Source organism: Nicotiana tomentosiformis, chromosome 4 (assembly GCF_000390325.3).
Source record: "Nicotiana tomentosiformis chromosome 4, ASM39032v3, whole genome shotgun sequence".
Lineage (NCBI taxonomy): Eukaryota > Viridiplantae > Streptophyta > Magnoliopsida > Solanales > Solanaceae > Nicotiana > Nicotiana tomentosiformis.
In genome coordinates this window covers 20,478,719-20,504,249 of record NC_090815.1, presented here as the reverse complement: position 1 = coordinate 20,504,249, position 25,531 = coordinate 20,478,719, and the positions used below count along the sequence as shown (strand labels likewise).

At 38.8% G+C, this 25,531-nt stretch overlaps 1 protein-coding gene across 5 annotated transcripts in view; it reads left to right on the top strand.

The window, feature by feature from the left end:
* Positions 1-11,121: 11,121 nt before the first annotated feature.
* Positions 11,122-25,531, top strand: part of LOC104113706 (pre-mRNA-processing protein 40C) — a 33,803-nt gene continuing 19,393 nt past the window's right edge. The window contains exons 1-9 of one of the 5 annotated variants that reach the window (XM_070199625.1): positions 11,122-11,312; positions 13,503-13,746; positions 13,831-13,968; positions 15,165-15,365; positions 15,514-16,147; positions 16,243-16,406; positions 17,345-17,382; positions 19,267-19,345; positions 21,968-22,438. In XM_070199625.1, the coding sequence (XP_070055726.1) occupies positions 13,507-13,746; positions 13,831-13,968; positions 15,165-15,365; positions 15,514-16,147; positions 16,243-16,406; positions 17,345-17,382; positions 19,267-19,345; positions 21,968-22,438 (1,965 nt within the window). In that variant the 5' untranslated portion in view covers positions 11,122-11,312; positions 13,503-13,506. Of the gene's footprint in view, positions 11,313-13,490; positions 13,747-13,830; positions 13,969-15,164; positions 15,366-15,507; positions 16,148-16,242; positions 16,407-17,344; positions 17,383-19,266; positions 19,346-21,967; positions 22,439-25,531 lie in introns of all 5 variants that reach the window. The other 4 variants (XM_070199623.1, XM_070199624.1, XM_070199627.1 and 1 more) reach the window with 4 other exon arrangements.

The window sequence follows — 25,531 nt, the reverse complement described above, 5'->3', positions numbered from 1 at the left end:
CAATCGGTACCCAATAACCGAACCTCTCCCGGCTAGAACCAACAAACTGGCGAACGACACTGCCTCCCTGTACAATGCCTCATAGAGATCCATCTTAATACTTGACTAGTAGCTGTTGTTGTAGGCAAACTCCGCAAGTGGAAAGAATTGATCCCAAGAAACCCCCAAGTCCATAATGTAAACGCGGAGCATATTCTCCAATATCTGAATGGTGCACTCGGACTGTCCATCCGTCTGGGGGTGAAATGTTGAACTCAACTCAACCTGTGTGCCTAGCTTTCACTGTACGACCCTCCAGAAGTGCGAGGTGAGCTGCGTACCTCGATTAGAAATGATGAACACGGGCACACCGTGAAGACGGACGATCTCGTGGATGTATATCTCAGCAACCTGCTATGAAGAATAGGTAACTGCTATTGGAATAAAATGTGCCGACTTGGTCAACCTGTCCACAATAACCCATACTGTGTCGAACTTTTTCTGAGTCTTTGGGAGCCCAACAACAAATCCCACCTCCACTTAGGAGTCTCCAGCCTCTCCAGACACCGATCTACATATGCAACTATATCTTTATTCATTCTCCTCCACAAATAATACTACCGCAATTCCTAGTACATCTTGGCGGCACCTGTATAAATGGAATACCGCAACTATGGGCCTCCTCAGGAATCAACTCACGAAGCCCATCCACATTGGGCACACAAATCCGACCATGCATCCGCAACACCCCATCATCTCCAACAGTAACATGCTTGGCACCATCGTGCCACACTGTATTCGTAAGGACAAGCAAATTGGGGTCTTCATACTAACGCTCTATGATGCGCTCATACAAAGAAGACTGAGAGACCGTGCAAGATAGAACACGACTGGGCTCCGAAATATCTAACCTCACAAACTGACTGGCCAAAGCTTGAACATCTGAAGCTAGCGGCCTCTCCTCAACTGGAATATACACAAGACTACCCATACTCACAACCTTCCTACTCAAGGCATCGGCCACCACACTGGCCTTCCCGAGATGATACATAATGGTGATATCACAGTCTTTCAATAGCTCCAACCACCTCATTTGCCTCAAGTTAAGATCCTTTTACTTGAACAAATACTGTAGACTCTGATAATCCGTGCACACCTCATATGACACACCGTATAGGTAATGCCTCCAAATCTTTAGCGCATAAACAATGGTTGCCAACTCTATGTCATGAACATGGTAATTCTTCTCATGAACCTTCAACAGTCGTGACGCATATGTAATCACTCTACCATTCTGCATCAATACTGCACTGAGTCCAATACGAGATCCATCACAATACACTATGTAAGATACTGAACCTATGGGCAACACCAACACTAGCATCGTCGTCAAAACAGTCTTGAGCTTCTGAAAGCTCAACTCACACTCATTGGACCACCCTTCTAGGTCAATCTAGTCAATGTGACTACTATGGATGAAAACCCCTCCACGAACCGACGATAATAACTCGCCAAACCTAGGAAACTCCGAATCACCATAGCTGAAATAGGTCTAGGCCAGTTCTGAACTGCCTCAATCTTTTTAGGATCCACTTTAATGCCCTCGACCGATACAACATACCCCAAAAAGGCGACCGAGTCTAACCAAAACTCACACTTTAAAAACTTGACATATAATTGACTATCTCTTAGAGTCTGAAGTACAATCCGAAGATGCCACTCATGTTTCTCTCGACTACGGGAGTAGATCAAGATATCATCAATGAATACGATCATAAAAGAATCCAAATATGGCTTAAATACCCGGTTCATCAAATCCATAAATGTTGTTGGGGCATTTGTTAACCCAAATGACATCATTATGAACTCATAATGCCACGACCAAGTCCGAAAAGCTGTCTTAGGGATATATGATGCCCTAATCTTCAACTGATGGTAGCCAGAACTCATATTGATCTTTGAAAATACCTTGGCACCCTGAAGCTGATCAAATAAGTCATCAATCCTCGGCAACAAATACTTGTTCTTGATAGTGACTTTGTTCAACTGCGGATAGTCTATACACATCCTCATCAAACTATCTTTCTTCTTCACAAACAACACGGGCGCACCCCAAGGCGAGACACTTAGGTCTAATGAATCCCTTATCAAGAAAATATTACAATTGCTCCTTCAGTTCCTTCAACTCAAGCGGGGCCACACAGTATGGTGGAATAGAAATGGGCTGAGTGCCCAGAGCCAAATCAATACAAATGTCAATATCTCTGTCGGGTGGCATTCCCGGCAGATCTGCAGGAAACACCTCTGGAAACTCACGTACAACTTGTACCGAATCCATGGAAGAAACCTCCAAACAAGAATTGCGAATATAAGCCAAATATGCTAGACATCCCTTCCCGACAATACGTCGAGCCTTGACATACGAAATAACCCTAATGGTAGAAAGGCCACGAGTCCCTCTTCACTCTAATCGATGCAACCCCCATATGGCTAAGGTCATTGTCTTGGCATGACAATCCAATATAGCATGATAAGGTGACAGCCAATCCATGCCCAAAATAACATCAAAGTCTACCATATCAAGAAGTAGGAGATCTACACTAGTCTAAAGACTCCCAATAGTAATCACACACGAGTGATAGACACGATCTACAATAATAGAATCTCCCACAGGCGTGGACACATACACATGAGCACTCAAAGAATTACAAGGCACAACCAGATATGAAGCAAAATTGGATGACACGTAGGAGTAAGTAAATCCCAGATCAAATAGAACTGAAGCATCTCTATAGAAAACTGGAACAATACCTTTGATGATGACGTCAGATGACTCGGCCTCATGACTAGCTAGGAATGCATAAAATTGGGGATGGGCCCCATCACCCTGACCTTTGTCTCTCAGACGGCCTCTAACTGGATAGCCTCCACCTCTAACGGCCTGACCTCCACCTCTAACTGCTTGACCCCTACCTCTAGTTGCCTTACCCCTGCCTCTAGCTAGCTGAGCGAGCGGTGGAACAATCGGTGTTGGGACCATGGCACGAGAACTCTGATGTGGCATGATGCTCAACAATCACGAACAGAACCTCATGATATGACCAATACCTCTATACTCAAAACATCCATCCTGCTACGGTGGATGATAAAGCTGAAGTTGACCCGAACGACCCGGATAACCACGATGATAACTCTGGATTGGAGGCGCACTAATAGGAGCTGATGGTACACCATAGGCTGGCTGCCCATGACGAGATACATAAGGACCACGACTACCTGTAGCACTGAGGGACACTTGAAGCGCTGACTGAAATGGCCTAGGAGGATAGCCTCTACAAAAAGAACCCCTGCCTCCAGATTAGGCACCACTGAAACTACCGGAATGACGAGGCCTCTTATCAGACACCGGTCCCCTCTCTTGACCACGAACCATCTCGATCCTTCTAGAAATATCTACGGCCCTCTCGAAAGAGATATCATCTCCAGTCTCATTGGCCATCTATAACCTGATACTGAAAGTGCACCCATCAATGAATCTCCTCACTCTCTCCCTCTCAATATGGAGTAAAACAATGGCATGGTGGGCTAGGTCCACAAATCGAGTCTCGTATTGGGTAACATTCATACTACCTTGCTGAAGACGTTCGAACTGCCTACGATAATCCTCTCTTAGAGTGAAATGAATGAACTTCTCTATAAATTGTTGTGAAAACTAATCCCAGTAAGCGCAAGCGAACCAGCTGGTCTAGTCAACATATAATCTCTCCACTATCTCTTGGCGGAACCGGTCATCTGAAACACTACAAAGTCGACCTCATTGGTCTCAATTATATTCATATTATGCAACACCTAGTGACAATGGTCCAGGTAATCCTGTGGGTCCTCAGAAGGTGCACTAATGAAATAAACAGGAAAGAACTTGGTGAACTAATACAACCTCAACAAGGCCTCAAAAGACATAGCATGCCTATCACCGGCCTGTGCCGCAACAACCGACTGAACCACCCCAAGTGGTTGGGCTGTTGGAGTCTGATATAAGGGAGCCGCCTACTCCGGGGTGTGATTAGCGAAAGTCCGTGCTCCTCGCTCATCCTGAGAGACGGTTGGTGCAACCGGGAATGCACTAGTCTAAGCCACGCTCTTCATAAGACCCACCAAACAGATAAGGGCGTCCTGAAGCACTAGAGTGGATATGAATCCCTCTGGGACCTGAGCTAGTCTGACGGGCACGGTCTGAGCTGGGACCTCCTCCTCATGATCAATTTGAGGCTCCACTGCAGGTGTTGCTGCTCGAGTTCTAGGCTGAGCTTTGCCTCTACCTCTGTAATGACCCGGACGGTCATTTCGAGAGTTATAGCCCTATTTTTCCTATTTATGCTTTCTTTTGTGCTTTTTAGCTATATTATAATATACCGGGTTAGTTGGTTCGGGTCCGGAGTGGTTTCAAATTGGATTGACATACTTAGTCTCTAAGGTAGAAGCTTAAGTTAGAAAAGTCAACCGGATGTTGACTTATGTGTAAACGATCTCGGATTTGAATTTTTATGATTCCCGTAGGTTATTTTGGACTTAGGAGTGCGTCACGAATATGATTTGGAGGTCCGTAGTGGAATTAGGCTTGAATTGGTAAAACTTGGAAATTTGGCGATTTCGGTCGGCAGTGGAAAATTTGGTATCGGAGTCAGAATAGATTTCCGGAAGTTGGAGTAGGTTCGTGGTGTCATTTGTGACGTATGTATAAAATTTGAGGTCATTCGGATGTGTTTTGGTAGGTTTCGGCATCGTTTGTGGAATTCAGAAGTTTAGAAGTTCTTAGGCATGAATTCGTGGGTAATTTGGTATTTTGATATTGTTTCGGGTGATTTGAAGGCTTGACTAAGTTTGTATATTGTTATATGACTTGTTTGTATGGTTGGTTGAGGTCCCGAGGGGCTCGAGGTGATTCCGGGTGGTTAACAGATTGTTTGAAGTTGGAAAAATGCAGTTGAAGTTGCTGCTACTGGTATTTCCGCACCTGCGGAGGGGGGAGCCGCAGGTGCGGGGTCGCTGGTGCGCTTAGTGAGCCACAAATGCGTACACAGAGGACCTGTGCTGGAACCGCAGGTGCGTAAGATTGGTCGCATCTGCGAGCACGCAGATGCGAGGCTGAGTCGCAGATACAGAAGTGAGGAGGACTGGAAGTGGCCGCAGGTGCGAGGTCTTTTCCGCACCTGCGAGGTCGCAGAAGCGGATGGGGAGCGCATGTGTGGATATGGGAACTTAAGTGATTATCTGCATATGCATAGATTTGTGCGCAAAAACGGCTCCGCATGTGCGAATTTTTGAGCCGCAGATACGAAAACCTGGGCAGAACCTATAGATAGGGGACTTCGGGATTTTTGCTCATTTTCACCATTTTCAATTCGGACTTTGGAGCTTTTGGGGTGATTTTTGAACTTTGAAGGGGATTCAAGGGTCATTCCTTTAGCTCATATTGATCGTATTTTATTGCTTGCGGCCAGATTCGGGTCATTTGGAGGCCAGTTCGAGAGGAAAGGGCATTTAGGAGTAGGAGTTCTACGTTGTTGAGGTAAGTAACAGTTTTAAATCTGGTCTCGAGGGTATGAAACCCAGAGTTGGTATAATGTGACTGTTTGAAGGTGGCACCCATGCTAGATGATGGGTGTGTGGGTGTACGTCGTGAGGGATTGAGACTTGGTCCGTCCCGGGAGACTATGAAGTCTAATAGCCTTTATTTGTGTTTATATGCATTCATGTCTACTAGAACTTGATTTCCTTTCATGTTAAAGATAATGCTTAGGTTATATTCCTGCTCATGGTAGTTATATTCAGTCATAGTGATTCTTGTACATGTTTACCCCCAGTCTCTGTTATTTTTCCCTGATGATATACTGTAACACTTTGATTTGGGCTATTTTCCCTTTCTTTATTGAGAGTTATGAGACTAGAGAGGTTCATGACTGATTAGGGTTGAAGGCCTGGTTGTGAGGTATTATTCTATGGAACGTGAGTTGTCCGTGCGAATCCTTATATTTATACCAGGGCACGTGAGTTGTCCGTGTAACACGTGAGTTGTCCGTGCGGATCCAGATATTTATACTATGGCATATGAGTTGTCCGTGTAGATTATAGCGCTTGGGCTGTAGGAGCCCTTCATGAGTCTGAACACCCCCAGTGAGCGTAGGTACTCATTGAGTGTGTGCATTGAGGGCTGAGAGTTGAGTGCCGAGTTGTTGAGGTTTTGAGTGACTGTTGCCTTGGGAGGCTATACTTGCTTTTCAATTGTTGATACATTTAGTTTCTATCTGTCTTTGTTGTGAAATTTCTGAAAGTTTCTATTCTGGAGTACCTGCATTTTAACTGTATAAAATTGATTTGACTTAAACTGTCGGATTTGAAAGTATGTCTACTCCTTGCTGGAATTATTGAAAATGAACTGTACTATATAGCTCGCCACTGCTTCTCAGTTCCTTAATTATTTCTGTTAGTTGCTGAGTTGGTTGTACTCATGCTACACCCTGCACTTCATGTGCAGATCCAGGTGTGTTTGATCACGGAGGTCATTGAGTTCGGGCGGATCGAGTACCGGAGACTACGAGGTAGCTGCCAGCATCCGCAGGACCTTGTCTCTCCTTCTACATTTCTTTCTGTCTTGTATTTATACTTAGACACTGGTTGTATTAGTTTGGTTATCTAGATGTTCATGACTTGGTGATACCCCGATGTTTGGGGCTAGTTTACGCATTTTGATTCTATATTGAGTTCAACTTTGGTTTTTACGAAAAAATTCTGATATGAAAAAGTTTTAAACTACCTTTTCTATTGAATTACTGGAGTATTTTGGGAACGTCGGCTTGCCTAGTACCATCGATAGACACCATCACGACATGTTAGGTTTTGGGTCGTGACAGCCTCGGCCTCTGGCCCTGGTAATAGCTGTCATAGGGGGATCCGGCTCCTGTCCGGCTGCAGATGTTGTGTGTGTTCTCGCCATCTGCAATAGAATAAGAATAGAATGGTTCAATCATCAATGATAGAATAAAATCGCACGATAGAGAAGGAAATAAGTGAAATTTTTCCTAAATTCCATAGCCTCTGGAAGATAAGTACAGACGTCTCTGTACCGATCTTCCAGACTCTACTAAGCTTTCTCGTGACTCGTGAGACCTAGACCTAGTGCTCTGATACCAACTTGTCACGATCCGGAATTCCCACCCTTGGGATTGTGATGGCACATAATATTTCACTTGCTAGGCAAGCCAACGTTAAATGTAGTTATTAACCATTTTTAATAATTCAAATCAAATGAAGACCAATAAGCTAAATAAATTGAAATAAAGAAGAAAAATCTGATACATGGCGATATTTCGATACAAATCCTAGAACTAGTGTCACAGGTACACGAGCGACTAGAGTACTACAAATAATAGTCTAAATGAAAGCATAACTGTCTGAATCGAAATAAACAGCTAAGGTAATGTAGAATGGGGACTTCGGGGTTGCGAATGTTGTGCAATTGTACCTCAAGTCTCCGTCAAGCACTGGATCCGAGCAATCTACTGACTGTCGCTAGGTCCAACTCCAAAATCTGCACAAGTGCAGAGTATAGTATGAGTACATCTGACCTTATGTACTTTGTAAGTGTTGAACTTAACCTCGACGAAATAGTGACGAGGCTAAGGCGGGTCACTTACAATAACATGTACATAGTATAATATATAATAATAATAATAATAATAATAATAATAATAATAATAATAATAATAATAATAATAATAATAATAATAACAGAAAAGAAAAATATGAAAAGTAAGGCAGTTAACTTATAAAAAATGAACTCAATTCTCGTAATCAGAGAACCCAGAATAACCGATCTCATAATTTCATGTAACAATACTAGAATTCAGCACAATAACAACAATGAATACAACACACACAATCTATTGCGGCATGTAACCCGATCCCACCGTACACACAAAAATCTCCCTTATTTCACCATATAAATATCAAGAATCACATATAAAATCCATTGCAGGGCGCAACCCGATCCCACCATATCATCATAATCAATTTCATAATCCTCCATTATTTCACCACATCATAATTTATCAATATCAAGTATTACGTACACAGCCGTTGCAACGCACAACCTGATCCTACCATATCAATATCAAAATTCTCCCTTATTAACCGTTACGGTGTACAACCCGATCCATAAACAAATTCAATAAATTTAATCAATCCAACAACTCAATTCACAAGAATATCTTCGAATAAAGAATATGAAAGCAACGCAATAAAGGAACCATGTACAAATCAAAGGAATGCTACAAATAATACAATAGCAACGAGACAAGTCAAGTACGTAATAATTAAAAAGTATAGGTAAAACAACTAAAGCAAGTAGCAGTTAATCACGGAGTCATGGAAGGGTCGAACATTTCAATATAAGAATAACTAATGATAAGTAACAAATTACGGTATTGAAGGAAATTAAAGCATGTAACAGTTAAGATAATCTCGTTGCCCAAATACTACACCCACTCCAGCTTTGAATGAATTTGGTTTGCAAAGACAAAGCAAAGTCAAAAATTTTTAGCTTTACTCATTTTGTTCACCTTTGAAGAGTGCCATTATTGGGGTTTAGTTTTAATTTTTTAATCTTACTCAGTTAGTTCAGTTTTCAATACAAAGGGCTTCATTTACTTCATCCGGGGAAGAATTATGGCTATAAAGGTCCTCGCCTGTTTTTATGTTCATTAAAATAAACTTTAAATGAGAATTCTTTTTATTGGCCATTATTTTCAGAATCACTGCAAAGATAAAGCAGATGTGATGCTTTACTCCAAAAAAAATTCTTAATGGATAACCCGATAAACCGCTCAATAATTGCTATTCCGATATCAATTAGCCCAATGTCTTATTAGTTGGCTAGCGGATTACTACATTTATAAACCGATAACCGATAAGCCAAACTGTTAGTTTAAATATACACCTAATCCGCCCGATAAACACCCCGATTAGCGAGTGAAGGGTCGCGTTCGCGAAGGTTAATCCCTCTGATGCTCCGCGTTCGCAATTGCTTCTCCACGTTCGAGTAGAAGAAAAACCACCCCAATCCAAGTTACCCTTCGCGATCGCGGGAGTGGCTTCGTGATCATGAAGAACAACACACCACTTCAGCAACAGTGAAAAACATCAACCTTCTAAGTTCAAAATCAATCCGTAGCGTATCCGAAACTCACTCGAGCTCCAAACCAAATATGCACATAAGTGTAATAACATCATATGAACTTTCTCGCACGATCAAAATACCAAAATAACACTTAAAACTACGAATCAAATACCAAAATGAATGACAATTTCAAAGAAACTCAAGAACATGCGAATTTACAACTGGACGTCCGAAGCACGTCAAATCAACTCCGTTTTGCATCAAATTTGCAGTCATAAATAGTGAAATGAACCTATAGCGAGTTCTGAAACCGAAATCCAAACCCGATAACAACAAAGTCAACCTACGGTCAAACTTAGGAATTCTTTAAACCTTCAAATTACTAGTTTTCAACAAATCACGTTAAATCAAGTTAGGGACTTCCGAATTCGATTCCGGGCATACATCCAAGCTCCAAATCACGATATGGACCCACTGTGCACGTAAATCGAGAAAATTTAAACGGAGCTATTCGAGGTCTCAGAACACATAAATGAAGGCTAAAACTCAAAATGACATATCAGATCATCACATTAACTAAACTTTTTGTTAGCATAGCATTAAGTATTATTATATTTCTCGTTAACATAATATTTTTTACATTACTAATCCCTAAATTAATATTTCATGCATTACTTATCCTATACATTCACAATCATTGCATTATTAATTTTTATATTACAATTCTCACAAAGAATGGAAAATAATAATAAGTGTATGATTGTGAATTTTTTTTTTCTTGATAGTGATAACTCTTGATTTAATATTTAATACTTTGAAATTGACTAAAATATTGGTTATTAAATCTTTTCCCATTTTAACTAGATAGAAAATCTTAAAATTTAGGACTTTAAAGTCAATTGAAATTTTACCGTACTTAAATCTTCTTCTTATTTGAACTATATATGTTACATAATTATAATTCTTGTATGTTACTTTTCATGAGAAAAGAGTAAATTAACGTGTGTTTTTACTGAAACTAAAGTAACTAATTGATCCAACAATTTTATGGCTAATATTTAAGAGGGCATGTAAAAAATTGTGCACGTAAGTCAAACTTTTGATTAAAGAAAAAAGGAAAAATTAATGATAATTCGTATTGAGTCGAACAATAAGGACTTAGAATTTGAAGTATACTCAAATATTTTGTCCACTTGATTGTCTAAATATTAAGAAATAATTATATGATAATTATTTTTAAATGTAAAATTATTTTCAACGGTAAAAAATTGATCAATATATATTCTGTATAAAGAAATAAGAGAATAGGAAAAGAAAGTATTTTAGAAAAAAATCATAAGTAAAATAAAATAACAATCGAGCAAAAAAATTAATAATAATCTAGTTCGGATGCCTATGTGATTACTAAGGTATCAATAGAATAAGGCTATAACTTTAGCAGTATCGAAAAATGAGTAAAAGATGAGTAAAAAAAATTCAATAGTTGGTAAACTATCTCGACATAAATTTTATAATAAGTAACCTGAAATATATATGCAATGCACGTACCCAAGTCCTCAGGTAAAGTTGAACGATCTTTTTACCTTTTAATCAAACGCTACTCCTATGACTTTTTTGACAATAAAGCAATTAAGAAGGAGAACTACTATACTAATCTTTTGAATATTATTTTATTTATTTATTTATTGAGCTATTATATACTATTAACATATATGATCATCTTTAGGAACTTATACTTTTATTTTATTATTTAAACACAAATATTAAATAAATTAGTTGAGATAGAATGTCAACTAACAATAAAAAATCGACCGAGTTAAAAGAAGAAAAATTGAGGAAATTACCTAATTTTTAATTTATATACAATACGGTCAATCCGTGTAAGGGCTTAAAAAATGACTTATTTTGGTTATAAGCTTGTGCTAAATGATTTTAGGGTGTAGTAATCTCAATAAAATTAAACCAAACGACTCCCCGATCCTTTGAACACTTGAAATCAATCTACTTTCAAAGCCCCCGATCCCTCACAATTTTTCTCCTCTCTCGACATCTCTTTCGCGCACACACACAACCAACGGGCAGCGTGCTATCGTCTCTGCATGTCTTCTCTCCATTATATAAACTAATCGCTCAGTTCCTCTCATTCTTCTATTTACAGGTTCGTTTTTTCACTCTCTCTCTGTGTACGTTTCCGCTTATCATTTTCTCTCTCTCTATTGGATAGCAACACATATGCATTCGTCATATGGCCATATGTTTTGAGTATAGTTACTATAACCCTAGCCATAGGGCTCGTGAAATTTGGGTAAAGCCCTTTAATTGCCTTTAACCCATTAGCTTTGGTCCAAACCCAGTACTTGTCTGAAAAAGTACATTTAATATATTAAAATTATTAATTTAGAACTCATTAAACTTAAAATTCTTGATCTGCTGGCTAAAAGTATAGATTAATAACCGGTATTGGGAAGAAATAAGCTCGAATTAAACTGAATGGATATGTAGGACTCCAACTAGTTCGAGATGAGGTAGTTCATTGATTAACTGATCTGATAAAGAAAAGCATTAATTAGGCTTTCTTGACATTTCTCTACTCTTGTAATGTAACATGAAAGGAGTACTTGTAATACCTATTTCATATGCATACAACAAGAACAACATACCCAATGTAATCCTATAAGTGTAGTCTCAGGCGGGTAGTGTGTACGCATACCTTACTCCTATTTTGTGCATGTAAAGAAGTTGTGTTGTTTCCGATAGACCCTCGGCTAAAGCAAGCATAATCACATCATTACAGAAAAAGAAATACAGTAATAAAGAAGAAAAGGAAGCAGTAACAACAATAAGACAATAATAAAACCGAAGAAGCAACATTAGGTAGTATTAGAAATCTAAGAAAAAAGGAAATATGAGAATAGTAACAGAACTACTGGTATGGAAAGGAAATATACTCGACTACCTACTAATCTTCAACCTTAATTTCCGACCTCCATACCCTTCTATCAAGGGTCATGTCCTTGGTAAGCTGAAGATGTGCCATGTCCTGCCTAATCACCTCTCCCCAATACTTCTTCGGCCTACCTCTACCTCTCTTTCGCCCCGCCAATGACAACCTCTTACTCCTCTTCATTGGGGGCTCCGTGCATCTTCTCTTCACATACTTGAACCATTTCAGCCTCGTTTCCCGCATCTTATCCACCACGGAGGCCATTCCCACCTTGTCCCGAATACCTTCATTTCAGACCATCTCTCTCCTGGTATGCCCACACGTTCATCTCAACATCCTCGTGCATATTTTTTAAAAATAAACCTGAATTGATCAGAATGGATATAGAGGATTCACGTAGCACACCCCAACTAATTTGGACTCGAGGAATAAAATATTAGATATGGAACTTAATATTTGAATTTACAACAATTTTGAATTGATAGAGAGGAAAAAGAGAGATCAGGTAATTAAAAACGAGGCACAAAGCTTTCTTTTGTATTTCACTTGCTTAGTAGTTCAAATTTTAATGTCGTTTAACTGGACCAATAGCGGTGCCCTAACCACATTTATTGTTGTTATATTTTACGTACTTTATATTGCATCTCCAAGCCATATGCCCTTATGGTTCTCAAATTATGAATGAAAGTGACGCGAGTAGTTTCTAATTGTTTATTAGTGGAATGAAATAGGCCCTAATAGAAGGAATGGATATAGAGGATTCATACGTCTAACCTAAACTAGTACTATGAAATTGCAAAAGTAAGAGATATTGGCGAGTAGTGAGTTAATATATGGCGATTCTTTTGTTCCCATTTTAATTTGTCATTTTTCACCTATCAAGGGTCAATTTGACCTTATTTTATATGTGAGCCACATTTAATTTCTCTTTGAAAATATTTTTTCCAGATCAAAAAAATTTCTCTTTGAAACTATTTTTTTAGAGACTTGGAAACTACTTGGGAACTATTATGAGTTGCATACTACTGCATTTGAAAAGTATGGTGTGAAATACTATGAATTAGTTTAACTCTAGGGAGATGAGAGTAACCATCATCCTGCGGCAGAGGGAGCGTCTTCTTAAGTGGACATGCATTTCCTTTGTCATTGTATTCCATTATGAAAGAAGACCTTAATCTTTTCCTGTAACTTTATATTGCTTTCCTTATCAAGAAAGAAAAACCTTTCCCTGTAACTGTTCTTCCCTCTCTCTCCTTCCATCTCTCTTCTTTTCTTTTAAATTTGAAATAAAACACGACATCTCAACCAAATAGATGAAAGCAAAAAAAAAAAAAAAAGAAGAAAAAACTCAAAGAAGCGGCAATAAAGGATCATACCTTTTATTTCTTCAAGTAATTTTTGCAGTAAAATGGCATCCCCAGCTTGGCTGCCCCAGGAAATGCAGTCTTCAAGTTCACAAACATCTGGTATGAGTTTAGCAACTGGAGAACCAACTACAAGCTCTGCGACTCCAAATGCAGATTCAACTCAGGAAGCGGTCCAAGGGAAATTTATCCCCCCTCCTGGATATAGCGCTGGTCGGGCTTCTTTCTCTTATGTGAATGCTAGTGTCCCTTCTGGAAGCTCTCAACAGTCATCTTCAAGTCCTGTTAGTCAATTTTTACATTTTTTGTTTCTGGAGATGCAGTGGTTCAACTGGAGAGAACTATGAATTACTTGTCTTTCATTGCAGGTCATTCCATCAACTTCCTCAGGTTCTTCAGCATCGCTCCAACCTCCCATTCCCGGCCAGTCTGCAAATGTTGGCTCTTCATTTTCATACAACATTTCACAAGCTGATAACAATTTCTCCGGTGGCCTACCATTGAGGGTTAGTTTCTGTTGATTGATGACAGTAATATTACGCCATACATTTTGGCTAATACATTTTGTCAGAACGTGTTACATGTTGTCAGTGGCTGTATTTTTTTTTTTTTTATTGTTGGTGGTGGTGGTGGGGGGATAGGTTCATATGAGGACTACTGTTTTCTATTGCATGGCCAACCCTATTAAAGTGGTAAGTTTGTGTGACGTGTGTATATTAGACCCAGGTAAATGTTCAGTGGGTAAATTTAACACGGATATGTCGCTAAAAGCCTGAAGCTGGAGTTGAATCTTTGACCTGTAATCCTGCAATTATCAGAGTAAGAGTAAGTGAAGTTAGCTGGACATTGTAGGATGTAGCATTGTGAAGAACGTGATGTGTACTTTAGGATGTGTGTATTGAGTCCTTCATACAGGAAAACAATATTTTGAAGGTATGGGCTTCAAAATAGTAAGCAAATATCGAGAAGAGATTCTTTTTTTTCAAAAAGAAAGAAATAAATGACAAGTTTTAAGAATTTCTCCTAGATACCTTTGCATTGTACCTCAGGTTTCATTTGGTTTAGAAGTGCATTCTACAATTCAGGAAGAGCACAATTGCTGTCTATTATCAAAATCAAATTACTTAGAAACTTTACATGGACATTTAAAGATTGCTAATCCATAAAAAGGTACTTATTGGTTTTGCTCTTTATTTTGTGCATCTCTTAAGAAGATAGGATTTAACAGATCCAGAATAATAGAAGTCCTTGATTGCAGTATGCTATTTCATTTATGTGATTTTTCCTATGAAGCTATGTGTTTCTGTGTGATTTAGCTTTTAAAGCAGTTGGCAACTTTGTTCGTATCAATTCTAAAGACAATATGTTGCTTTCTTTTGAAATGTCCTTTTGTGTAGTTTTCTTTAGAAGATTGCTCTGAAATATCTGTTACTTTTTTGCTTCCCCTCATCCTCTGCTGCTGGCACGTGTGGGGGATGCACTGTTGTATTGGGGTCATGAATTATTAAAGTCTTAATCTTGTTAGGAGGTCCAAGTCATCATTTGCACAATCAACTTTCCCACTAATTATAAAAACCGTATTCATGTATTTTCCTAGGATTCTCCCTTGTGTCTTCAGGTGACTGCTTTTATTTTCTTAATTTAATTTTTACTTTTTGCTGGGATTGACTTGTGTCTGACTAGACCTATTGGTTTGTGGCAGCCTGTTGCTCCTAATCAACTAGTGGATGTAAAGAATGCATCTCCTGCTGCATCATTGCAGCCTCCTCTTCCTCTGGTGTCTGCAAGGTTAAGCTCATTCATACCTGGAAGTGCTGCATCTGCAGCCTCCCCGTTAAGTGGTTCGAACTTGTCTTTCAATGGAAGTCCTCAAATGGTGCAGACTGATCAAACAATGAAACCAGTATGTGTTATTACAAAGCTATGTCCCTTGAAGTAAAAAGATTAGCTGGTCTAATATATATAAAATGAAATCCAGAGCTTTTTCTATTGTAAGCAATTCAAACAACTGATCATGACTTCACATCTGTTTGATCTTATTCTAGCTGCAGAATAGAAGAGTTGACATTGCACACGAAATGGGAGCAATGACTTTTCCACCTTCTTTCATGCAGTCTTTTTCACAGGCTGGTCACATGAGTTCTGGTTCTTCGACGGCTGCTTTTCCAACTTCTCATTTGGGCTCTCCAAATATAAGAATGCCCCACGCACCTCAATTTCAGGTTCCAGCTGGAGTGCCTAGGAGTCCTGTTACACCTGGTCCTCCTGGTCTTGGTCCAGTTATACCTTCATCTTCCAACATGACTGCTACAGCTTCACCTGGAGGTCCTTCTTTATCCTTAAGGCCCAATGGGCCTCCTGTTCCTGTTCTGGCCAATCCACCTGTTCAGCAACAAATATACTCTCCCTATCTTTCTGCCTCTCCTATGGCTCCAACTCACCAGGGACCTTGGTTGCAGCCTTCACCTGTCACTACCATGCTAAGACCACCATTTCCATCACACCCCGCAGGTTTTGCTGTTCCCTTTCCTTTGTCAGCTACTGGTGCACCACTTTCTTCAGCGACATTGCCCGACACTCGACCTCCTGGTGTCGCCTCCGTGGCAACTCCACCTGGAGTGCCGACTACTGCTACCCAGTCAATCCCTGCTTTAGGGTTGCAGCCAGAATTACCTCCTGGAGTTGGTATGCTGAATCTTTTCTTTAATGATATCCTTTCGATTTATCCATTCTTCATTTCACAGCATATGGCCTTTCCTTTCCTTTTTTCCCCTTTTCAGACAGCGCTAAGCATGTAAATGATGCTGACACTAAAGAAGGAGCTCCAACCAGTGAACAACTGGAGGCCTGGACTGCTCACCGGACTGAAACAGGAGCCATATACTACTATAATTCTTTGACTGGAGAATCTACTTATGAGAAACCTGCTGGCTTTAGCGGAGAGGTATGAATATCACTTTTCTGTCTTCGACTGTGAAGCAGATGCTTAATTAGTAGGTGTATTCTTCATCTGGAAATGGGTAATGGCAATCTGGTAGAGTACTAGATTTCTTTTTAGGCCTGTAGGTCAGGGCGCTGCCTAAATGAGTTACCTAGCTGATAGTTCTATTAATTTTTTAACTCATAGCTCTTCTAGATCTTCTTTCTTTCATGAGGATGCTACTTTCTTCCCTTGGAGTTCCCTCTTTTGATGAAACTAAGATGATAAAGAAACAAGAGGTCTTGTCTCCCTTTCCACTTCTTATATTAGCATTAGTCTTTCTACTTCTGATTCTTTTCTGATAAATGTCTCTTCTTCAGAAAATTTTGTACAAGGAGTATACGCTTGGCCATTTTTACTTGCAAATCTTTCTTCCCTTCTGAACGATTCAAAGGTCATGTAACTTATCCTCTTGCTTCTTGTTTTTTGAAAAAAAAAAAAAATCTCTAATTAATTTGTGGTCTATGGTCATCTTAGAAGCACCAAATCCTTGACTGTTTTACATGCAATAAAAGCAAAAGTGATATGCTTTCATTCACGTCATCTGGTTGTGATTTTTGAGTATTCTTGATAACATGTGTTTCTTTGTCCACAGTTTATTTTCTTCTTTGGTGATGACTACTGTTGTTTAGAAGAAGCAAGAGTGGAACTTTTGTTGAGATGATCATTTTTTGGCTTGGTTATGGTTAATTTGGCTACAGGGTGGTTCTAGAAATTTCAGTTCCATTATCTATATCGACATTGCTCACGAATTTTAACTACAATAATCTGGCTGTCGCCTACCTTTGTCACTGTTTGCCCTTTTTATTTATTAGAGTAATTGTCTTCTTTATTCACACATTTTTAGTCATCCATGCATGTCTGTCTACAATAGCACCTGACAATTTCCCCTTCTGGTGCAGCCGGCCAAAGTCGCTGCGCAGCTAACTCCCGTTTCATGGTAAATCTCTATAGTAATAATAAGTTTATTGACCCGTACTATTGTATTTTGTTTTTCTAAATAAATTCATTATGTTTGTGTGAATGCACCCTCGTATCTGATGACTTATTCTACATAGTCCGACTGCTTAAGCATATTCGTATACATGCAATGTTCTTCAAGTGATCTATTGGAACATGCATATTGAGAATGTAAATATTTTACTCGAACATTATATGCTAGCTGGGAGTTCATTAACTTGCCATTTTTTTATGTTGGTGAACACTTGCAAGTTTGCTCAAATTATACTGGAGCAACTAGCCCTTTTTATCCTATAGGAAAAGACTACCCATCTTTATTTGTAAATGGATGATATTTGATAATATGCCAGCAGGGATCTGTCAATGAGCTCAATACACCATTGTTTTCCAGAGAAATCTGTGCTCCTTGCATTCTCAGATTCTTAGGCTTCATGATTCATGAGTGTCTGCATATGATGCTTCTCTTTTGTTTCTTTCCATTGTATGATGTTTCTCATTGGCTGTGCTATCAGTTTGCATCTTGTTCTGGTCTGAAATTTCTTTTCAATCTTTATAAACAATCAAAAAAAATTCTTTTCGGTCATTGTATGCTTCACATTTGTCTTTCTAAAATCTTTTGAACTTTTCTTCGGTTGCATTATTAGCTGCAATAAGTTATATAAATCTTCTTTAACATAGGGACTAAGTTCTTGCAACTGTAATCTTGTACATACACTGCACCATCTTAGTGCCGAAACTCATTATTACAACTTCTTACTTACCTATCCCTACACACACACACGCGCGCACACACACACAAAGATTTTAGTCTTATGTGGACAACTGAACATATCTAATTTTGTATTCAATACTTCGAGGAGGGTGTATGCCATGCATGCATTCCAGTGTTGATAAGAACAGTTTATTTGGAAATCAAATGGAGTAAAATTAAAATAGAGGACTACTCAACCTGGATACTACCAAGCAAAAGAGAATGTTCAGCTAAAGGGTAAAGCCTTAAATAATAGGCAATAGCTAGCTAGCTTTTATTCCTTGTTAATCAAAGCGTAGTGTTAAACTTCATAGTTCAGCAAGATCCTTAGAGCAAGTTTTAAGCAACTGTACCTCTTGAACCGAGATTTGCTTTCATCTTTTGCTTTTCTTAGATCAATGCCAGTAATTAGCACACACATCAAACTTCATTAATTGTTCTTCGTGATGACGTGAACAACAATATGCTGTAATTGATTATAAAGCCAATTTCTTCATCTATAAAGGCGGGATGCTTCGTGCACCAGGCTGCCCTTTATTCAATACTGGTACGGGTGTCTCTACAGAGGTTAGAATGAAGGATTACATGGAGTTCAATTCTCTTCATCATAGAACTGATTAATAGTGTCATTAACAAGAGATTTGATTAACAGTGTAAGCCTAGGTTGTCTCGTGAAGGGTGTCTATCGTAGAAAGATTTGGGCAGAACAGTTGTTGCTGTACCACCTTGGTACTCTATTAATTAATTTTTACCCTACTTATCGGAAAAGATAAAAAAAAGATGGGCAGAACATCAGTAAGGAGTATACTTCACTTTGGATTCATGCCCGTTTGATGTCAGAATATTACCATGTTTTTCTTGTTGGAGTAGCAGTTAGTCCTTAGGAGTTTCACCGCCCATGTTTCATTGTGTAAATCAATTCTATGATGAGTTTATCACTTGATCTTTAAGTTTTCTTTTTCCTTTTTGCTTTCTTACTTGTTTTTTATGAAAGTTTCTTTTCATAAACAAATATTACTTGAGCTCTGCGGTTCTTGTTTGCAAGCATCTATTAATGCTGAAGCAAGCTTTACCAGCTCTACTAACCATTCCAACTTGTTTACCTATAATCAGGGAAAAGTTGGCTGGTACAGATTGGGCATTGGTTACTACCAATGATGGACAAAAATACTACTATAACACTAAAACAAAGGTATGGTCAATCACCTTATTCTCTGCCCTACAAAGAGGTTGACTCTCATTAATTTTGTTTCATTTGGCATGCATCTTTTGGCATAGAATGGCCTGAGGTCTGAAATAGTCTATCAAATCATATTGGGTGTTCTTTTTCTCCCTTATCAGATACATTTTCATGTCCATGTAGGATATTACCAAACCATCAAGTTCCTTTTGTATGATTTTAAGTTTACCCCAGTTCCCCTTCAATCATCATAGTTTCGTAGTTACGGGCAGATGCATGTTGAGGTCAATGTAGGATATTATCAAACCATCTCAACCAATCTTGTCTCCTATCCTCTGTGTGTGCTGCTTGCGCCTTCTGGTGTGATCATTTATGGTCTTGTCTAATATTGTATTTAGTGCCATCTATCTTAACATTTGCATTTTTGTGAGACTCATCTTGTGATGTGTTGGTCCTTGAGGCCTAACTTTCACTTCCTGTAACAGTGGCATAGCCCCACTATTCCACGGGTAGTCAAGCGAACATTCTGTTTATATAGATCAAATACTACTTTATATGGGTATATCTTACATTTTGAACACCTTTAACATAGTTGAGTGAGGCAGTCCAGTGGTCTAGGGTGTTCAAAGTGAGGTGTTGTTCACAGGCTCAAATCCCTGTCTAAACATTTTATTTGGCCATTTTGTTTGCCAGAACTAAACAGAGACCACCGTATGAGGTTTATTTGACTCTTTTCAATCTAAAAAATTTCCTAATAAATAACTCTTAAAACTTAAGTTTTGTGTTAAAACAAATAACTAATCTTAAAAGTAGTTTTAAAATTAAAAGTTGCTACTTAAACAAATTTTGTAATTTAAAAGTCAAGCTCTACAAAAATTTCTTCAACAAAAGCTCTCTGCATACTACAAACCCTCTCGACTCTCTTTCCTTTTGTTTTATGCTTACTTTAGTAAAATTTCTATTGTGGTTTTTTAATGTTAGTTTTGATTTATAAATTTATAGTTCATACAAGTGTTTTTATTATTTAGCTAAATGTTGCGTAGTTTGATATAAAAATTTTGGTGCACCATTCATCGAGAAAAACAATTATTGACTTCTTTAAAGTTTGAACACCCTTGGCGAGATTCCTGGTTACGCCATTGCCTTGTAAAGTTGCTGGTCAATCATTCTATAGAAGTTGCCTTGCACCTTGGTAGGTAGTTATACTCCTATCGCCCAACACTCTCATAGCACTTTTCCATTTCAACTAAAAAGGGCAGCCCGGTGCACCAAGCTCCTGCTATGCGCGGATCCGGAGAAGGTTGGACCACAAGGGTCTATTTTAGTTCGATGTGTTATATATTCATCTATTATACCCTTCTCCTAGAATGCTGAGCCCAGATATCTAATTGTCCATATTTAGGTGTGTAATCTCACTTGACTGTCACTTTGCTTATTCGAGCTAACTTGCAGTGGGTATATTCTTAATTTTATAGACTGATGCATATGGAGGTTTATGTTGGACATAACTAGTACTAGCAAATGGGCGGGTCAGATAATACGGTTACGACATTTCTATTTTTTTTTACCATCTTTTTTACAAGGCCGAGATTCTTAGAAAACTCCATCTTTTGTTTCAAAGAAAACTGTAATGGCTATATACACTGTTGATCGAGCTAAGCTTGACAGACTGTTCGTTAGTTAAATAAAATGTGAATCAAGGCATGACTTGTTCTCGTTACAAAAGATTTTTGATTTTTGTAGTTTGTTACACTCAATAAATTAATAATATAGGGGCTTGTACAATAGAAAAGTAGCCTTTTATCCCTTATTTCTTTTTGGTGCACCCATGAAGTTCCTCTTTGTTAGATGATTGGGTGTTATTCGTAGAGAATCATATATTTATGTACTCTACTTTTTTGTATACCCCTTGTATACAGGTTTTATGCCCAAACTTGTTCAAGAAAATTTATTACCTTATCACATTGGACCTTTTTACTACTGGGAAGACCTTACAAATGTTGGTTGAATAGTATCTTGTAGTACAACATTCAGCCCTATGCTCAAATAGTATTTAGTTGGGCTACTTTTTAGATAAATAGTATAAATAATATTTGTTTAGTGAAGCACAGTGAAGTGCTGATTTCTTTGACTTTCAGTTTCTGATTCTTGAATCACAATAACAGTAAACTTTTTTAGTATCCATGAAGTTTAGCAGAGACGAAAGCAGCAACTGTATAAAAGTAGAGAATGTTCCAAAATGGTTGTTTAAGAGCTGTCCTACGTTGTCTTAAAACCTTTTTGTTATGATTTTTTGATATATTTCTTCAATTGTTTGATACAAAAGATTATAACGATAATATATTTAAAAACGAAATTCACAAAAAGGATAGCTTTTACTATGTACTTACAAAATAAAGAAGTTCTCTTTGTTCCAGTCAATTTCTTATCAAAAACAATTCCACCACAACTACACCAAAATCCAGAAACGTCTGAATCTCCTTGGCAACCATACCCGCGCTCCTTCAAATCTTCCTTAATGAGAAATTGAGTTGTACATTCTGACATTGATTCTTGGTGAATTAGTTTAAAGACGGTAAACGTAACTGAATACTTTTTCTAATGTCTTTTTTCCTTGTATGCCTTCTTACCCAGTTAAGCAGCTGGCAAATTCCTAATGACGTGACAGAGTTGAGAAAGAAGCATGATGCTGATGCTTTGCAGGGTCAATCAACGTCAATGCCTAATGCTAATGCATTAACTGAAAAAGGATCTTCTTATATTAGTTTGAGCATTCCTGCTGTTAATACAGGTGGTCGTGATGCAACAACTCTAAGATCTTCAGTTGTTCCAGGATCTTCTGCACTGGATCTTGTAAAAAAGAAGTTAATGGATGCTGGTGCTACGACTGCTGTTTCTTCACCAGCCCCAGCCTCTTCAGGAGTAATATCATCTGAGCTAAATGGATCAGAAGCACTTGAATCTACAGTCAGAGCTCCACAAAAAGAAAATAGCAAAGAGAAGTCAAAAGAAGCTAATGACAATGGCAATATGTCTGAGTCCTCTTCCGATTCAGAAGATGATGAGAGTGTACCAACCAAAGAGGACTGTATCATCCAATTCAAGGTTTCTTTTTCCTTCTCTCTTTTGGAGAATTTGCTACTTTGTAGCAATTCTAGTTTGCTGTTTTCATGACTTTATGACCTATGTAAATTTTATGCATATATAAGTACATTCATCTATATACTTTTGTTCTACTTATACATCTAGTTTCTGTTGACATTTTTCCAAAATATTTATTTTGATGCTAACATGTTCTAGACACTGGTTTCTGACTTAATTTGCTGTTAGGAACAAATAAAAGACTTGGCCTATTCCTTCTCACCTCCATCTCAGTGCTAGCATTAAAACCCTTTTGCTTCTAGTACTTTTTCTATGACCCATGCATCAATGTTCCTCCAAAACATGATTTGCGTAGTGTGGAAGTGATTAAATTTACACCTCCTTTAGATATAGCTTAGATTCTTGAAGTATTAATATCATCCCACCACGAATTACTTAAGCCTTTCTTGATGAGCTTTATATTTCGAGGTTTATAATAATCTATGTTTACTCCCTTGCTTTTCTATAAAAACTCCGCAAATCTTCTATGCATATGACCCCTTTTGGAAATCTGAGATACATTTGCAGATGTCCACGTTGTATTTTCACTGTTTATTTTCTGTGTTAAATTCTCTTTTCAATAGCTCTCTTTTTAACATTGCTCATAAAATGAAATTGAGGATGAAATTGAGGGAGTATACCTGTTCTACACTGAAATTATGCTACCAAAATAGGGGACTTGTGTCCTGCAATACTACTCAGGATCGCCCCCCCCCCCCCCCCCCCAAAAAAAACCCCTCTGGTGGCTTGCTTTCCAACATACTCATGGAGCTGAGCTATATTTGGGGTATAATATTTTCGATGCTATTGTCCTTCATAATATGATAACTCTTGATTTTCATATTAGCTTTCTGGCATAGATACATATTCTTTCAAGTTTCCTGCAGTTTTCTTCCCAAGTAATAAAATTTCATTAAACAAAAGGGCTAAAACATGCCTGTATACAAGAAGTATACCAAAAAATAGAGGGAGAGGAGGATTGAGGGAGAGTAGAGGAGTATACCTGTTCTTTGGCAGCTCCAGGGGTCTCAGGCAAGGTGACCCCCTATCCCCCATGCTATTCATTCTAGTGATGGATGCTCTGAGCAAAATAATGGATCGTGCGGTGGGCGGAGGCTTCTTGAAAGGGTTCTCAGCTCCGATCGGGGTGCTCAGTGCCCGAAGAGTCTCTCATTTGCTTTTTGTGGATGACACCCTGGTTTTCTGTGATGCCGATATGGATCAGTTGATCTACCTGAAGCAGGTCCTGCAGTGGTTTCAGATAGTATCAGGATTCAAAATCAACATCGGCAAGTGTGAGATTTTCCCGGTGGGTGAGGTTGCTAATATTGATGCTTTGTCTTATGTTCTCAGATGTAAGGTGGGCTCCTTTCCCACTACTTACCTGGGTCTCCCATTGGGCACTTCACATAAGGATACTACGGTTTGGAATCCAGTGATCGAAAGGGTTGAAAAAAGATTAGCAGGCTGGCAGAAACGATATTTGTCAAAAGGCGGTAAGGAAGTGCTTATTAAAAGCACTTTATCGAGTATGCCCACCTATTACTTATCCCTGTTGCAAGCACCGGTGAGCATTACAGAAAAACTGGAGTGACTTCAAAGTAATTTTCTTTGGGATGCGGCGGATGGAACTAGAAAGTTTCATCTAGTGAATTGGCAGATAGTCACTTCCCCAAAGAAGTGGGGTGGATTTGGAGTAAAAGATCTTAGGGTATTTAACAGAGTTTTATTGGGGAAGTGGCTGTGGAGATTCGGGGTAGAAGAACATGCTCTATAGAGGGAGGTCATAGTAGAAAAGTACGATTCCACGGGAGTGGGCTGGAGGACCAAGGCAATCACAACACCTTTCGAGTGTGGCATGTGGAGGAGCATCATGAAGAATTGGGAAACATTCAATGGCAACATCACTTACATGGTAGGAGATGGAAGGAGAATCAGCCTTTGGAATCATAGGTGGTGTGGAGAGAATACTCTGAGGGTCTCCTTCCCCCACGTCTTCAGAGTTTCAAACCAGAAGGAATTGATGGTCCAACAGATTCGTAAGGAGCATGAAGGGGGGGTTGTATGGGACCTCTCATTTAGAAGAAACATGCAAGATTGGGAGATTGCGGAGCTCCAAGATTTGTTTACACTTCTATATGGGCAAGACATGCCCCAACCATCTTGTGATTATTGGAGATGGGGTTTGCGCGGCGATGGTTTGTTCACCGTAAAGTCCTTTTACCAGAGTATGTTGGTGAGAGAGGAGACCACTTTTCCATACTCCTCGATCTGGATTCCTAGGGCGCCCACGAAGGTATTTTTTTTTGCATGGCTAGCGGCGAGGGGAGTGATCTTGACTGCTGAAAATCTTCGAAAGAGAAGAATTACACTTGTTAGTTGGTGCTACATGTGTAAAAGCTCAGGGGAAGAAGTTGATCACCTTTTATTGCATTGCCCTGTGTCCTCGGGTTTTTGGAGGGCAATCCTGAATCTTTTTGGTGTTCAATGGGTGATGCCAAGCACTGTAAAGGAAATGTTATATAGCTGGGCCAGTTTCCGTAGAAGAAGAAAGCAAAAGGCGTGAAAGTTCGCCCCGTTAGCTGTCATGTGAATAATACGGGGGTAGAGAAATATGAGAGCTTTTGAGGGGATTGAGTCTCTTTTTTCACATCTTAAAATAGTCTTTTATCTTTGATTGCTTTTTGGTGCACTCATTTAGCACCTACTTGTATAGAAGATTGGGCGTCTTTTGTAGAGAATCATGTTCTGATGTAAATTCTCTACATTTTGGTATACTTCGTGTATACGGGAGTTCTCTCCCTTTTGATTAATACAATTTACCTTATCAAAAAAAAATTCAAGCTTCCTACTATTACAGCTTGCTTTTGGGACATAAAAGCATTTCTTATAATAGAACATGCCATCTTCCTAGTTTTGGAACATAAATACTTTAATTATTAACTCTGGTGCTTGATTTATCTTTTTTGTTATTTGCTGTAAGTTGGGATTCAACTATCTTGACATGTTTTATCTACGTCAAATTTGTTGGCAAATTGAGTTCCAAACTGGTGTACT